General features: G+C 41.6%; 1 protein-coding gene across 7 annotated transcripts in view; it reads left to right on the top strand.

Moving 5' to 3' along the window:
- LOC106568675 (serine/threonine-protein kinase PRP4 homolog) overlaps window positions 1-10,980 on the top strand; it is a 36,094-nt gene extending 25,114 nt beyond the window's left edge. The window contains exons 11-17 of one of the 7 annotated variants that reach the window (XR_006758728.2): window positions 1,176-1,329; window positions 3,967-4,081; window positions 4,525-4,676; window positions 4,889-4,975; window positions 5,982-9,597; window positions 9,982-10,031; window positions 10,652-10,980. Coding sequence is in view for 1 of the 7 variants with exons in the window: in XM_014139196.3 (XP_013994671.1) it covers window positions 1,176-1,329; window positions 3,967-4,081; window positions 4,525-4,676; window positions 4,889-4,975; window positions 5,982-6,188 (715 nt within the window). In the remaining 6 variants the exon portion in view is untranslated. Of the gene's footprint in view, window positions 1-1,175; window positions 1,330-3,966; window positions 4,082-4,524; window positions 4,677-4,888; window positions 4,976-5,981 lie in introns of all 7 variants that reach the window. The other 6 variants (XR_006758727.2, XR_006758723.2, XR_006758726.2 and 3 more) reach the window with 6 other exon arrangements.
- Window positions 10,981-17,764: the final 6,784 nt, after the last annotated feature.

The following is a 17,764-nucleotide window of genomic DNA, read 5'->3' as shown; positions in this document are numbered from 1 at the left end:
GGGGTGGCAACATCATGTAGTAGGGGGGTGCTTTGCTGCAGGAGGGACTGGTGCACTTCACAAAATAGATGTCATCATGAGGCAGGAAAATGTTGTGGATATATTGAAGCAACATCTCAAGACATCAGTCAGGAAGATGAATCTTGGTCACAAATGGGTCTTCCAAATGGACAATGACCCCAAGCATACTTCCAAAGTTGTGGCAAAATGGCTTAAGGACAACAAAGTCAAGGTATTGGAGTGGCCATCACAAAGCCCTGACCTCAATCCTATAGACAATTTGTGGGCAGAACTGAAAAGGTGTGTGCGAGCAAGGAGGCCTACAAACCTGACTCAGTTTCACCAGATCTGTCAGGAGCAATGGGCCAAAATTCACCCAACTTATTGTGGGAAGCTTGTGGAAGGCTACCCGAAACGTTTGACCCAAGTTAAACAATTTAAAGGCAATGCTACCAAATACTAATTGAGTGTATGTAAACTTCTGACCCACTGGGAATGTGATGAAAGAAATAAAAGCTGAAATAAATCATTCTCTCCACTATTATTCTGACATTTCACATTCTTAAAATAAAGTGGTGATCCTAACTGACCTAAGACAGGGAATTTTTAGTAGGATTAAATGTCAGGAATTGTGAAAACTGAGTTTAAATGTATTTGGCTAAGGTGTATGTATACTTCCGACTTCAACTGTATACACACACACTACCGTTCAAAAGTTTGGGGTCACCTAGAAAAGTCCTTGTTTTGGAAAGAAAAGCACCTTTTTTGGTCATTAACATAACATGCAATTGATCAGAAATACAGTGTAGACATTGTTAATGTTGTAAATAACTATTATAGCTGGATTTTTAATGGAATATCTGCATAGGCTTAGAATGACTTAGAATATGTGGACAACTACAAATACCTAGGTGTCTGGTTAGACTGTAAACTCTCCTTCCAGACTCACATTAAGCAGAGGGCACTGGACAGTTACTTTAAAACTTTATGCAAACAGGAAATTAAGTGGGGTGACAGGCAAGTGGTAAAAACAATGGGAAGGGTGGTCACAGGGATTGAACCCTGGTCTCCAGTGGGGAGTTGGATATGTGATATGCCAGGGAGTGTTACCACTTCGCCATAGCTCTGCACAATGCACCCCTAGATTGTAAGTGTCATCTCTCTCTACTCCTCAGTATGAACCTGCGCGAGGTACTGAAGAAGTATGGCAAAGACGTGGGTCTCCACATCAAGGCGGTGCGCTCTTACAGCCAGCAGCTCTTCCTGGCCCTGAAGCTGCTGAAACGCTGCAACATCCTGCACGCCGATATCAAGCCTGACAACATCCTGGTGCGTCTCCTCTAACCAACCAAAGCACCCAGAGAGAGTCAATAACACTATTTCACTAAACACAGTCAAAAATACATGTATAAAGCAGGTTTTAGTTTAGAAAAATGTATTTAAGTGTCACTCCACAATGATACAATAATACAGATTTTTTTGTTTTAAACACATTGTGAACCACTCAAATGTAGTTTTGAGACTCTAACAATCATTATCAAACATGGTACAGGCGTCATCTATAATTCATTACATCATCTATACACATGTATCCATAAACAAAAAAACTGAGTACAGAAGATAAAAGGACAATTAAGCACTTATAAAGAAACGTCCCCGTTGTGGGATAAAGTGGCAGGCTTTGGCGCAGGCATTTAAATTATTATTACTTGATGATAAAATGTCACCCAATTTATTGTTTTAATCTAGACTGTTAATTATAATTTTGTCTGGACAGCTGACTAAAAACATCATCCCTAATGTTGCTTTATAACCCACAGTAAAGCAAGACATGAGCTTCTGTTTCAATAGAACCCTTGTTCCAAGAAGTACATACACGTTTATCTAAGGGAATGTTTGTGTATCGACCAGTTTTAATGGCGAGAGGGGCCACTCCACATCTAAATTTAGCAAAAGAGCTTTGATATTACTTGGATAAAACTGTACGTACATAGGCAGTAGGTGCACAGTTTGTTACTTTCAGGTTTGTTTATCAGTTGGTAGCACTTTAGTTCATTGTGTTCCTAAAATAACTGATTCAAAAGCATTTTGGCCATTTCTAGAATACACTCTGGCTTTGAATTTTTCTTTGCAACATCACAAGCCCATACAAATACACTTTAACATGGACGTTCATTTGGTATACTGCAAAATCTCTGCAAATGTTTTTAAATGCATAGCCACTAGTGATGCCATAGAGATTTCCAGCCCATATCACCTTGAATAGCAGCACAAAGGTAACATCTGCAGGCACGGTTAAAAACAGCATTAACACAAGTATAATTTGTCTGCCCACATACTGCTGCAGCATAGGTAATAATAGGTAGCACCAGTGATTCAAACAGTTTAGTGAAACATTTAAAAGGTAGGCCACCCACCCAACAGACACATCTCAACATCAACTGTTCAGAGGAGACATCGTGAATCAGGCCTTCATGGTCCAATTGCTGCAAAGAAACCACTACTAAAGGGACTCCCGAGAGGTGTCACTACAGCTCCTGGTTCGAATCCAGGCTGTATCACATCTGGCCGTGATTGGTAGTACCATAGGGTGACGCACAATTGGCCCAGCGTCGTCCGGGTTTGGCTGGGGTAGGCCGTCATTGTAAATAAGAATTTGTTCTTAACTGACTTGCCTAGTTAAATAAAACTATTTACACTTTATAATGACGGCACCAAAGGCACGATTTGCATGGTTAGCCATGTACTGAATTAATAATCAACCCCAGATACTTGTACTCACTGACAACATCTGTGGCAGGACCACAGGAGAAAATAAGGTGTTCTAGGCATTGATGAATTCCTATAGTGCACTACCTTAGTTTTGTCTACATTGATTTTCCGTTTGCATTGTTCACACCAGTTAAAAGCAATATAAAAAATATTCTTAAAACTCATCTTCAGTTTCAGAGATCAATACGATGTCATCTGTATATAAAAGAGTAGACACTCGTTCATTGTTAAGACCTTTTCCTAGAGCTTTGATGGCCAGAGCGAGATCATTAATGTACATTGAAAACAGAATAGGTGATCAAATTCAGCCCTGTTTCACTCCAATGTCAACAGGTAACCAGTCAATTAGGTAGCCAGTTAAACAGTTCACACTATCATACATCATAAGGCATTTCAGGATGTTACCATTTAGTACAATTTGACTCCAGCTTGTCCCATAGTATACATATGTCAATGTGGTCAAAGGCTTTAGAGAAATCTATTAAAGAACAGTAAGTGGACTTGTTAATTTTTTTATTTGAATCTGATTGTGGTAAATCGGGTGGCGTATTCCAGGCAACTTCTTTCTGAAACCATTTTGCTCATCTGCTATATTGTTGTATGTTTCTGAATGATCCATTATGCTGTCTTGTTGGCATTATGACCCGGTTCCGCTGATAACTGATGAGCAAGGCACTCTGCCCTTACCCGTTTTGCCCGGTCTTGTGACCAGCCGTGGCCCAGTGCACCTCAGTTTAGTCTAATTGTGTGAACAATGTGATCTTTTGGGGGGGTTAACACTGTTAACTGGCATAGAGATGACCGTTGTACAATGTCAATGCTCTGACTATAAATTAGATACAGTACATTTAAAATTGTATCACTTACCTAAGAGTTTAGTTTACAGCAGGGTTGTCTCACTTGCTAACAAGCCAGTAAATAACTAGATGCTAACTAGTATTTACTGACCTGTTGACTGTGGCACGCAGCACTCCTTTTCCACAGTGACGTAATAGTGAAATAGGGTTATTCACTTCTGCATATCAGTTCTTTTGATAGCATGTGATTTGTCATTGTGCTTGAACTCTACAATAAATGCATTTGGTGGAAGGGGAATGCTAGGAGATTTGCCATCACCATTGACCTTTTAAAACATGTTGGCTGGAGTTTTACATAGGTCGAGTGGCATATTTTTGATTGGTTTGTTTTCAACAGGTCAACGAGTCGAAAACCATCCTCAAGCTCTGTGACTTTGGTTCAGCGTCGCACGTGGCAGAGAATGACATCACGCCCTACTTGGTCAGCCGGTTCTACAGGGCGCCGGAGATTAGTGAGTCTTCGCTTTTCTTAGTCACTTTTGTGTTCTTCTCTGTTCTTCTTTCCTTTCTTCTCTTCTCTGGATTGGTTTGGAATGAATCTTCTCACTCAACTTTTTATCACCAACCCTTGACCTGAAGTGCTACTATACTTAGTGTGCAGGCTTTTGCTCCATCCCAGCACAAACTACATTCAACTAATCACCTCTCATAAAGTCCTTGATTAGTTGAATTAGTGCATCCAGTAGCTCTCCACAACCAGTTGGTGACCACTGCTGTAGGTCTTAACTTGTAGGGAAAATGTACAACTGTTTTGTTTAGTAGGCACCAAACTGAAGAAAACAGATTATTTTGAATATTTTTGAAAAGGTGTGCCCTTATGAGCACATCACTGATCAAACATACTCATTTGCCATGGTTTGTCATTGTCCCCTAAAGCCTAAATTTTTCCTTACAGTCATCGGGAAGCCTTACGACTATGGGATCGACATGTGGTCCGTTGGCTGCACTCTGTATGAGCTGTACACGGGCAAGATACTTTTCCCAGGGAAAACCAACAACCACATGATTAAGCTCGCCATGGACATCAAGGGCAAGATGCCCAACAAGGTGAGACCAACTGTACTGTAGGGTCCATCCAGAAACACACCCTTCCCCCTACTACTGGTAATGTACAGAAAGAAAAACGATTTATTCAGAAGTGAAATAAGAATTCTGAAATATCAATGAGGAAACTTGAAATCTGAGTTTCTGGTTACTTCCTGGACAGATCAATTTGAAATGGAATTGACCCCAACTGACATCTTTCTACCCCTTCACAGATGATCAGGAAAGGCGTGTTCAAGGACCAGCACTTTGACCAGAACCTCAACTTCCTGTACACAGAAGTAGACAAAGTCACTGAAAGGGTAGGTTGTTGTCTCATATTGTCTCAGAGTGGGAATGTTTGCATGAAAACCCCTCTGGTATCAGTATCAGTCAACTGATCTTACACTGAACAAAAATATAAATGCAACATGCAATGATTTCAAAGAATTTATTGAGTTACAGTTTATATAAGGATATCAGTCAATTGAAATAAATTGATTAGGCCCTAATGACTGGGAAAGGGCGCAGCCCTGGGTAGGCCCATGGTCTGCGGTTGTGAGGCCAGTTGGACATAATGCCAAGTTATCTAAAACAACGTTGGAAGCGGCTTATGGTGGAGAAATGAACATTCAATTTTCTGGCAACAGCTCTGGTGGACATTCTTGCAGTCAGCTTGCCAATCGCACGCTCCCTCAACTTGAGACATCTATGGCATTGTGTTGTGTGACAAAACGGCACGTTTTAGTGGCCTTTTGTCTGTCCCCAGCAAAAGGTGCACCTGTGTAATGATCATAATGTTTAATCAGCTTCTTGATATGCCACAACTGTCAGGTGAATGGATTATCTTGGCAAAGGAGAAATGCTCACTAACAGGGATATGAAAAATAATGGTGTATGGAACATTTCTGGGATCTTTTATTTCATCTCATGAAACATGGGACCAACACTGTACATGATGACTTTATATTTTTGTTCAGTATATTTCCATTTTGTGCAAAGTTAGCTAAGCCCATTGTTCATTCTCCTTTTCCTGCTATTCCAATCACCGCCTCTACATCTCTATGCCAATTAAATTTTTCCCCACTCCTTTCTTTTCTCTCGCCATCTTATGAAATGGTTTGTTTTCCTCCCTGGTTCTTTCTCGACACTGATCCCTTTCGCCACACCCCACCCAACCCGCACACTCATATCTGTTCCGCTTCTCATCCTGACTCCTTCTCTTCTATCTTTCTCTCTCTATCGCATGCTCTCCATTTCTTTTCTGACTCCCCTATCTCCATCCCCCCTGTACCACCTCTGTCCTTCTTCTGTCCCACCTATCCACAGGAGAAGGTGACAGTGATGAGCACCATCAACCCCACCAAGGAGCTGCTGGCTGACATGGTGGGCTGCCAGCGTCTCCCTGAGGACCAGCGCAAGAAGGTTGCCCAGCTCAAGGACCTGCTGGACCAGACCCTTATGCTGGACCCGGCCAAGAGGATCAGCATCAACCAGGCCCTGCAGCACCCCTACATCCAGGAGAAGATCTTCTGACCATCTCTTACTGTACCACTCACAGTCATGCATTGATTGATTGACACATGCAGAAGCTAGTACTGAGTCCCTAGTTTGACTATGGTTGGACCCCACCCCAGCCCAAGAAATTGATTTATTTGAGCTGGCAGACTCTGCTGATGGAGAGGAAGTAGTATTATCTTTCTTCCCCTGTTTGAACAACACACACATGCTCTCCCGTTTTACATTGATCTAATGGCTTGTATTATATAACCATAGTAGGGGTGTGAACGTTTAATCGAAATTGAATCCTTAACGTTAAGGAAAAAACTGAAAGTGTTTTTTTTTCTCTACAAAATGTAAATCCCAGTGCAGTTATCACAAAACTACCACTAACGGGTCCTGATCATCATAAAGGGAATATGCCTACCTAACACAACAATGCTGTAACGTTAGTATCCATCCGCACATCATCGTCGTTAACAGTTTGGAAAAAAGTGCTGATTATAGTTATATGCATCTGTTTTCAATGGACTATTTGAGTTGTGAGTTAATTTGTTAAATGAAGAACTGCAAACGCCATTTGAGCCTCGACTCACGCTACTGAAACGGGTGCGTCTTTCTCATAAATTTCACCATTACTCCCATTTCAACAGGGTGTTATTCCTTTTATAATGGGAGTTGAGACATATAGTTAACAGCATTAGAAAGCTACAATTCTTCCCTTTTTAACCAGTAAATTCCTGTATTTAGCAGGATTTCTTTTGCCCTGTGTTGGATTTGTGAGCTTAAACTTGGTGGGCAGGCTTTTGTTAATCATGAAATAAAGTAGGCCCCTAGACTATTGAATACACAATTTGCCTTCATCAAAATAATGTTTTTGTTTCATATTTTATTATGGTACCTGCCTAGATTTAGGGGGGGTTGAAACTTATTCTAAATGGCACACTATAGCAGTTCACAAAAAAAGCCTAAAATAGCACTGCAGTTATTCCAAATCTGCAGCGCGTGGTTGGAACACATTTCCCTACGTTAATCAACCAGTCCATTTTGAATTTGTGATAAAGCTGTCGTGATTCGGCAAGGAATGTAGCTTGTCTACAGTTTTGTTTGTGTATCCCATCAGTTCGATATGTTTTAATACATTAATACTATGAAATTGTGAAAATGATGATAATGCCCTTTTAGTGTAAGAGCTGTTTGAGAAGACAGACTGAAATTTCAGCCTGTTTTGGTGGGATGAAGTTTTGGCCTGCCTGGTGACATCACTGGGCGGGAAATTAGTTACGACCAATAAGAAAGAGTTCCAAACCTCTCTTTCAATAACGGCTAGTTTTCAGTTTTCCCCTCCCAACTAAGACCACTCCCAGACAGTCCTAGCAAAAGTCTTGCTTGTGAAATTGCTCTTGGCTAAGAAGCTATTTTTGTTTCTTTTTGACCATTTTAATTGAAAACAATCACGGTAAGGTACTTAATTGTTACCCAGAAATTATTTGATATTGAGATAAAAATGGCTGCATTAGACCTTTAAGGCCTAATGGGAGCTTGGGTGCGCAGCATGCATGTGTGTAGAGGGAGCGATCGGATCGAAATTTCACCTGCAGATGCAGATTCCAGATGCCACCTACGGAAGAACTTAATTGCCCCCTTGCGGTCATACCATGCAATATGATTTGACTTGGAATTTTGTTAAATGTTCTTATCGTTTTAACAGGGGATTTTTTTTTTACTATCTCATGGACAGTAAACCACTCAAAAGGAGTTTGAGTTTCATCCACTTGGAGGTGGATGATATTGTAGCTGTAAAAATGTAATTCTGATTGTTGTGGGTTTACTGTCATTCATGAGTTGCCAAGGCTGTGACGAGCAGGGAGGGGGTCCAGATAATGATCACAGTTATTTAACTTGGGCTTTGTTTGATTGGTCGCAACCCAATTGTTCGTAACCCAATGCCCTAAACCTTTTGAATGGGATGTTTGTACAGTCTGTAGATTGTGAAGTCTTGCAGACTTGGCAGCTCATTTGACTTACTATTATTCTGTGCTGTTATTACCTGTCATGCCCTGTGCTGTGTGTTGTGTTGTGTTGTGGTGCAGGGCCAGCGTAAATGCTATTTATATCCACGTCTCCCCCAGGTATTGAAAACCCAGTGCGCTCCCCCACCCACCCCGTCCCCCACCCTGGTGTCTGTGCAGGCCCTGGTCCGCATGCCCGTTCTGCCGCTGCCTGTAGGTCTGTCAGTGCCGGAAACCCAAACGGTTGGGGGTCCTTGGGTCCTACTTGAGCCCACCTGCAGGGATGGCCCCTCATGTTTAAAGCAGATTGTATACCACTTTCAGTACATTGAAGGTAAGCTTTCCCCCCTCCTCCAAAAAACAAAACCCATCAACTTCACCTGGTTATTACCTCGTATGTTTATTCATTTTTTAAATATATTGTACACATTGTTTTAGCCAGATGCCCCCATAGACATGGTTTACATGTTGTTTAAAAAATATGTCAAAGACAAACTGGATAAAACTAAACTTAATCAAGCAAATCAGTCACGCACCCAAATTGTGGAGAGGAAGTTGGGTCAGGTATGGGGGGCTGTATTCAACAAGCTATGATGGACAAGAGCACCTTCAGTGTACTTATCTTAATGGAATAGCTCAGAATGTTTTGCTCTCCTGTAACGAATACTTTTTTTGTTTTTCATGTGTTCCCTTGATACAATGTTAGAAACTGCATGTGAGGATAGCAGTCTTGCTACGTATTCAAAATCATGTGTTGCAATTATTTTAGGCACGTTCCTCTAAAAAAGAAGGGTATTTAAGTGTTTTGTTTCCCTCTATCATTGGTTTTCATGTTTTGTATGACCATGTTGTCTTTTGATACAGGGATATTTCTGCTCTGAGCTTTGAGTCTGCTTGTTATGAGCGGTAATTGCCTCTACTTTATTTTGTGTTATATATTTTAATGTTCTTATAGGAGCAAAACAGAAATAAAAGAGCCCACATGTGTATTTATACCTTTTCCACAAATGTCTTTCCTACATACACATGCCAATGTTCAGGCCCCTTTAAGTGGCTAACAATTAACCAAAATTCTGTATTTTTAAAACTAATCCACAAACCTTAACTAGAATACTTTAGTTTTCATCAGCTTTTTGTGCAGCTTTTAGGCTGGAATCCCAACTTGATTTGTGTGCATAACTTGATGAACACAGATCTCAAGTTAGGATTTGGCCCTCGTATGCTAAATTTAGTTCAAACCAAATAAGCAAAAGACAACACAAAAAATATATATTTTTGTGTGCTTTTTTTTACTGACACTAACTGATGTTTGTGATGTTTTTCCCCACAATGATGTTTCCTGTGGTGGCTGAGAGCGAGACAGAGTCCAGCACCTTCTCCAGCCTGGGCTCCACTTTCAGAGAGACAAGACCTCCACAAAGCCACTTATCAAGGTCATTTTTGATGGCATGGGTAGATACAAAAAGCAAACAACACTGAGGTGATAGAAAATACAAGATGGGGAATTACTTTCACTTACTATTTTATTGAAGGCATTTATAATAGACACTCATAATAACATACCTTAAAAGTTTGTTTCCATAAGTTCTCTCTCACAATACTTTTAAGGCCTCCTTCCTTTTCTATACTTTTAACCAGAAAGAGTATATGTCATGTATCATTCCAAGCTGCTCATATACCTGACTGTGGATATTTGGTTAATCATATGGCTCTAAACTAGTTCCAGATTGCTACAAGCAAGGCTTCAGGTAGCTTGTCTTGTAACTGTGTTAAAGTTGAACCAAGATACTTGTTCATTTGTTCTCTATATATTCTAGGTGCTGCCACTTTAGAGAAGAAACTCACAAGGAACCTCATCTGGACAAAGGTTTCTGTTCTGGAGATAGTTACTGTATTTGTAAAGGTGGACTCATCAATATGACAATCATACAAAGCGGGGCAAATTACTACATACAGAAATCAACAACAGTATTCAAATCTTCTGAGATTGCTACTTGAGGCTTCTCCCAATCTGGGCTAGGCTCAAGGGAGGGTGCAGATTGGGACGAGCCAATCAGTTTTGGCAGATTTTTTATTCTGTTTTCTGGAAGCAGAAAGAAGCCCTGCTGTGTATGATGTAATTTTAGTAAGTCAGCCTTTAATAGTCATGATGTCAAGATCTGATTTGCTGTTCTTTTTCAAACATGTTAGCAGAAACTACTGTAGTTACCATAATGAGCCAGTATTGGACACATTGGGTGATATTTTGGACCCATTATAGACGTTTGAGATTTGTTCATGAACTCAATGCTTTGCTTATGGATTCTGAGCAAAGCCAAATAGATGGCAATCGTATTAGGTAATTTAGATTGAACATGTGTTACAATTTGGCTAAATCTATGCCAAAGTGACCATCAACAATAAGGTAATACTTTTTTCTTGTTATTGATAAATATAGTCAGATTCATATCACTGTGTTAACGTTGCAATTTTGTGTTTATTTTTCAGGGTAAGTCAGAACTTATTTTCCCTGTCTTGGTTTCATCAGTCTCCTTTTTCTGCTTTGGTGCCCATGTAAGACTAAAGGCCAGAGAGCTGTTCATCAATGGGCCCTGTGGATATTTCTCAGAACATTTTAAAACAGAAATGTATTAAAACATATGTAACACTTTTGTCCATGTACTTAACTTTATTTGTGTAATCCAACCCTAATAATTGGACACCACTTTTTCCAATATATGAAAAAACATCTATGTATATTTTGTCTGCTGTTGAGAACATAACTTGTATTCATTTTCACGTGTGTTTTAATATAATAAACATGTCTGTGAAAAATATTTGGTATAGTCCGTGCCTATCTGATGATCAGTAAAAGATCTTTGGTAATAGCTTACTTGGACACTGTCAAAGCCTACATACTGTCTGCTTAGGTGTAAGCCCTTAGATTGCAATATCTACTAAGCTAACATATGGAATTGTTTTAAGATGTTCATAAAATTTATAATTTTGCCATTTGATTTAGAATTTTCAGACCCTTGTAGGTATAATGAAATAAAATGTGTCTTTACTGCTAGAGCCAATAGAAATGCATTGAATAACACAGTTGTACATGGCAAAACATTAAAAAAATCTATTGTAAGGAATAAGACACGGCAAGAGCATGGCGAACGGATATATGTGGTTATGGACGGAGAAGAAGAGTTGAGTGCAGTGGGAAGGTGTGTGTTGAGGAAGAATGGCACCAAGTATAAACCGTATTTTGCTGTCACTGATAGCCCAGAAATTGAACCTGAGGAGAGAGGATGAATTACCTGTGGTGGCAGGTGTTGTGATGACCTCCGACCCTTGCCCCGGGCACAGTGGGAGTGACATTTTTGGAGAAAGTGGAACCTTGCCTTTTGGCTGATCCATATGTAGTTAACGGCTGGGTAGAAAAGACGTGTACTGTTAAATCGGTGAAGATAGTTCGAAGTGGACTTGATTTTCTGTGTTTGTTCTGTCCAGAGGGAAGGGGTGCATTGCGTCACGCAACTAGGGACAAGACCTGTGACTTGCTTTGCTCTCCGTAGCAGGCCTTTGAAATGAGTGGTGTTAAATTCCCTGTGTCTGTGACACCCACTCTTTGGTGCGACGCAGAACTGGTGGCGAGCGTTGTGAAATAGAAGATGTCTGTCCTTTTGAGTTTTGAAGCAGTCTTTACCTAATAAATCCATGTTAGGATATGTTGGTTATCCAGTGAGAGCTTTTGTGCCGATCCCACTAATTTCTTTCAGATGCCAAGCTTATGGTCATGTTGCAATAGAGTGAAGGAGGGAGATTCCGAGGTGTGAGAAGTGAGCAAAAGGGCAAGGAATGTGTACAGTCGTGGCCAAAAGTTTTGAGAATGACACAAATATTCATTTTCACAAAGTTTGCTGCTTCAGTGTCTTTAGATATTTTTGTCAGATGTTACTATGGAATACTGAGGTATAATTACAAGCATTTCATAAGTGTCAAAGGCTTTTATTGACAATTACATGAAGTTGATGCAAAGAGTCATTATTTGCAGTGTTGACCCTTCTTTTTCAAGACCTCTGCAATCCGCTCTGGCATGCTGTCAATTAACTTCTGGGCCACATCCTGACTGATGGCAGCCCATTCTTGCATAATCAATGCTTGGAGTTTGTCAGAATTTGTGGATTTTTGTTTGTCCACACGCCTCTTGAGGATTGACCACAAGTTCTCAATGGGATTAAGGTCTGGGGAGTTTCCTGGCTATGGACCCAAAATATCGATGTTTTGTTCCCCGAGCCACTTAGTTATCACTTTTGCCTTATGGCAAGGTGCTCCATCATGCATGCAAAAGGCATTGTTCATCACCAAACTGTTCCTGGATGGTTGGGAGAAGTTGCTCTCGGAGGATGTGTTGGTACCATTCTTTATTCATGGCTGTGTTCTTAGGCAAAATTGTGAGTGAGCCCACTCCCTTGGCTGAGAAGCAACCCCACACATGAATGGTCTCAGGAGGCTTTACTGTTGGCATGACACAGGACTGATGGTAGCGCTCACCTTGTCTTCTCTGGACAAGCTTTTTTCCGGATGCCCCAAACAATCGGAAAGGGGATTCATCAGAGAAAATGCCTTTGCCCCAGTCCTCAGCAGTCCAATCCCTGTTCATTTTGCAGAATATCAGTCTGTCACTGATGTTTTTCCTGGAGAGAAGTGGCTTCTTTGCTGCTCTTTTTGACACCAGGCCATCCTCCAAAAGTCTTCGCCTCACTGTGCGTGCAGATGCACTCACACCTGCCTGCTGCCATTCCTGAGCAAGCTCTGTACTGGTGGTGCCCCGTTCCCACAGCTGAATCAACTTCAGGAGACGGTCCTGGCGCTTGCTGGACTTTCTTGGGCACCCTGAAGCCTTCTTCACAACAATTGAACTGCTCTCCTTGAAGTTCTTGATGATCCGATAGATGGTTGATTTAGGTGCAATCTTACTAGCAGCAATATCCTTGCCTGTGAAGCCCTGTTTGTGCAAAGCAATGATGACGGCACGTGTTTCCTTGCAGGTAACCATGGTTTACAGAGGAAGAACAATGATTCCAAGCACCACACTCCTTTTGAAGCTTCCAGTCTGTTATTCGAACTCAATCAGCATGACAGAGTGATCTCCAGCCTTGTCCTCATCAGCACTCACACCTGTGTTAACGAGAGAATCACTGACATGATGTCAGCTGGTCCTTTTGTGGCAGGGCTGAAATGCAGTGGAAATGTTTTTGGGGGATTCAGTTCATTTGCATGGCAAAGAGGGAGTTTGCAATTAATTGCAATTCATCTGATCACTCTTCATAACATTCTGGAGTATATGCATATTGCCATCATACGAACTGAGGCAGCAGACTTTGTGAAAATTAATATTTGTGTCATTCTCAAAACTTTTGGCCACGACTGTAGTATCGGTGGAAAAACTAAATTGTGGGGGTGCCCATGTTGCTGGGGATCAGAAGTGCCCGGTGCGAGAGAGACCGGTTGAGGTTACCAGGGTTAGAGTAGATGTCGTAGTAGTACATCTACATAAGGTGTTGTATGCTAAGGCAGTGAAGAGAGTAGAAGGATGATGGGTCAAGAGTGTATGCCAATACAGAGTGATATACACATTTGTGCTTCAATAAGGTTGCCTTCTTACCATTCATTGACATGGTTATCAACTCTAATGCAGAAATGGAACGTAAATCACAGAAAATAGCTGTTGAAGTGGAAGCTGCAGAGAAGTACATGGGTGTATGAGGTTTTACTGCAGAAGAGTTACAAGGTGTGTTGAATGAAAGCGTCCTGTCCTCCCAGGCCGTCGGCAGGGTGTAGGATCAGTTAGGGCCAAGTAGTGGAATGGGGTGGTGATTTTTATTTTGCATGAAATAGTGGTATATACAGTGGGGAGAACAAGTATTTGATACACTGCCGATTTTGCAGGTTTTCCTACTTACACAGCATGTAGAGGTCTGTAATTGTCATCATACGTACACTTCAACTGTGAGAGACGGAATCTAAAACAAAAATCCAGAAAATCACATTGTATGATTTTTAAGTAATTAATTTGCATTTTATTGCATGACATAAGTATTTGATACATCAGAAAAGCAGAACTTAATATTTGGTACAGAAACCTTTGTTTGCAATTACAGAGATCATACGTTCCCTGTAGTTCTTGACCAGGTTTGCACACACTGCAGCAAGGATTTTGGCCCACTCCTCCATACAGACCTTCTCCAGATCCTTCAGGTTGCGGGGCTGTCGCTGGGCAATACGGACTTTCAGCTCCCTCCAAAGATTTTCTATTGGGTTCAGATCTGGAGACTGGCTAGGCCACTCCAGGACCTTGAGATGCTTCTTACGGAGCCACTCCTTAGTTGCCCTGGCTGTGTGTTTTGGGTCGTTGTCATGCTGGAAGACCCAGCCACGACCCATCTTCAATGCTCTTACTGAGGGAAGGAGGTTGTTGGCCAAGATCTCGCGATACATGGCCCCATCCATCCTCCCCTCAATACGGTGTAGTCGTCCTGTCCCCTTTGCAGAAAAGCATCCCCAAAGAATGATGTTTCCACCTCCATGCTTCACGGTTGGGATGGTGTTCTTGGGGTTGTACTCGTCCTTCTTCTTCCTCCAAACACGGCGAGTGGAGTTTAGACCAAAAAGCTCTATTCTTGTCTCATCAGACGACATGACCTTCTCCCATTCCACCTCTGGATCATCCAGATGGTCATTGGGAAACTTCAGATGGGCCTGGACATGCGCTGGCTTGAGCAGGGGGACCTTGCGTGCGCTGCAGGATTTTAATCCATGACGGCGTAGTGTGTTACTAATGGTTTTCTTTGAGACTGTGGTCCCAGCTCTCTTCAGGTCATTGACCAGGTCCTGCCGTGTAGTTCTGGGCTGATCCCTCACCTTCCTCATGATCATTGATGCCCCACGAGGTGAGATCTTGCATGGAGCCCCAGACCAAGGGTGATTGACCGTCATCTTGAACTTCTTCCATTTTCTAATAATTGCACCAACAGTTGTTGCCTTCTCACCAAGCTGCTTGCCTATTGTCCTGTAGCCCATCCCAGCCTTGTGCAGGTCTACAATTTTATCCCTGATGTCTTTACACAGCTCTCTGGTCTTGGCCATTGTGGAGAGGTTGGAGTCTGTTTGTTTGATTGAGTGAGTGTGTGGTCAGGTGTCTTTTATACAGGTAATGAGTTCAAACAGGTGCAGTTAATACAGGTAATGAGTGGAGAACAGGAGGACTTCATAAAGAAAAACGAACAGGTCTGTGAGAGACGGAATTCTTACTGGTTGGTAGGTGATCAAATACTTATGTCATGCAATGAAATGCAAATTAATTACTTAAAAATCATACAATGTGATTTTCTGGATTTTTGTTTTAGATCCCGTCTCTCACAGTTGAAGTGTACCTATGATAAAAATTACAGACCTCTACATGCTTTGTAAGTAGGAAAACCTGCAAAATCGGCAGTGTATCAAATACTTGTTCTCCCCACTGTAGGTCATTGGTCTACCGGACACACCCGCAAGGAGGGGGGAGCCCATGAGCTCTGGGGGCCCATGCGCCTGTCATCGATGTCTATTTTCTCCATTAATAAGTCATTTTGACAGTAATCCTCAAAGTCATTCAATAAAACGTTTTAATTACCATATGTACTAGGAAGCTAAGTGTTTGTTTCTTCTTGGGGAGGGGTGTGGGAGGGGTCTCGAATGGTTGAGGGACAGCTATTGGGGAAGTGTGGGGGGGATATTGGAGGGTTCGGGTTCACGTTTTTTGGCCTGGTGGTAGATTTGTCAACGTGTCCTTGAGCAGGGCATTGACCCTGGATGCTTCTGTGTCGCTCTGAATCTGCTGGATGACTGATATGATGTAGTTGTTGAGCAGCTTCACTGCAAGTACAGTGGGGCAAAAAAGTATTTAGTCAGCCACCAATTGTGCAAGTTCTCCCACTTAAAAAGATGAGAGAGGCCTGTAATTTTCATCATAGGTACACTTCAACTATGACAGACAAAATGAGAAGAAAAAAATCCAGAAAATCACATTGTAGGATTTTTTATGAATTTATTTGCAAATTATGGTGGAAAATAAGTATTTGGTCAATAACAAAAGTTTCTCAATACTTTGTTATATACCCTTTGTTGGCAATGACACACAGTCTTCACAAGGTTTTCACACACTGTTGCTGGTATTTTGGCCCATTCCTCCATGCAGATCTCCTCTAGAGCAGTGATGTTTGGGGGCTGTCGCAAATCTTTGGAGGGACTTTCAACTCCCTCCAAAGATTTTCTATGGGGTTGAGATCTGGAGACTGGCTAGGCCAGTCCAGGGCCTTGAAATGCTTCTCCTTCGTTGCCCGGGCGGTGTGTTTGGGATCATTGTCATGCTGAAAGACCCAGCCACGTTTCATCTTCAATGCCCTTGCTGAAGGAAGGAGGTTTTCACTCAAAATCTCACGATACATGGCCCCATTCATTCTTTCCTTTACACGGATCAGTCGTCCTGGTCCCTTTGCAGAAAAACAGCCCCAAAGCATGATGTTTCCACCCCCATGCTTCACAGTAGGTATGGTGTTCTTTGGATGCAACTCAGCATTCTTTGTCCTCCAAACACGACGAGTTGAGTTTTTACCAAAAAGTTATATTTTGGTTTCATCTGACCATATGACATTCTCCCAATCCTCTTCTGGATCATCCAAATGCTCTCTAGCAAACTTCAGACGGGCCTGGACATGTACTGGCTTAAGCAGGGGGACACGTCTGGCACTGCAGGATTTGAGTCCCTTGTGGCGTAGTGTGTTACTGATGGTAGGCTCTGTTACTTTGGTCCCAGCTCTCTGCAGGTCATTCACTAGGTCCCCCCGTGTGGTTCTGGGATTTTTGCTCACCGTTCTTGTGATCATTTTGACCCCACGGGGTGAGATCTTGCGTGGAGCCCCAGATCGAGGGAGATTATCAGTGGTCTTATATGTCTTCCATTTCCTAATAATTGCTCCCACAGTTGATTTCTTCAAACCAAACTGCTTACCTATTGCAGATTCAGTCTTCCCAGCCTGGTGCAGGTCTACAATTTTGTTTCTGGTGTCCTTTGACAGCTCTTTGGTCTTGGCCATAGTGGAGTTTGGAGTGTGACTGTTTGAGGTTGTGGACAGATGTATTTTATACTAATAACAAGTTCAAACAGGTGCCAGTAATACAGGTAACGAGTGGAGGACAGAGGAGCCTCTTAAAGAAGAAGTTACAGGTCTGTGAGAGCCAGAAATCTTGCTTGTTTGTAGGTGACCAAATACTTATTTTCCACCATAATTTGCTAATAAATTCATTCATTCAATTCCTACAATGTGATTTTCTGGATTTTTTTTCTAATTTTGTCTGTCATAGTTGACGTGTACCTATGATTACAGGCCTCTCTCATCTTTTTAAGTGGGAGAACTTGCACAATTGGTGGCTGACTAAATACTTTTTTGCCCCACTATGTTTTGGATATTCAATAAATAAATAAATAAATTATAATTAAAATGTGTTTTTTTCTTGGGCTTCAGGAATGTGACCAAAAAAATGAAACATTTAAAATAAACTGATTGAAAGTATAAGGGGATGTCA

This window comes from Salmo salar, chromosome 14 (assembly GCF_965601325.2).
Source record: "Salmo salar chromosome 14, fSalSal1, whole genome shotgun sequence".
Classification (NCBI taxonomy): domain Eukaryota; kingdom Metazoa; phylum Chordata; class Actinopteri; order Salmoniformes; family Salmonidae; genus Salmo; species Salmo salar.
Note: the sequence above shows the minus strand (reverse complement) of the source record. Positions and strands in the feature narration are given on the sequence as shown.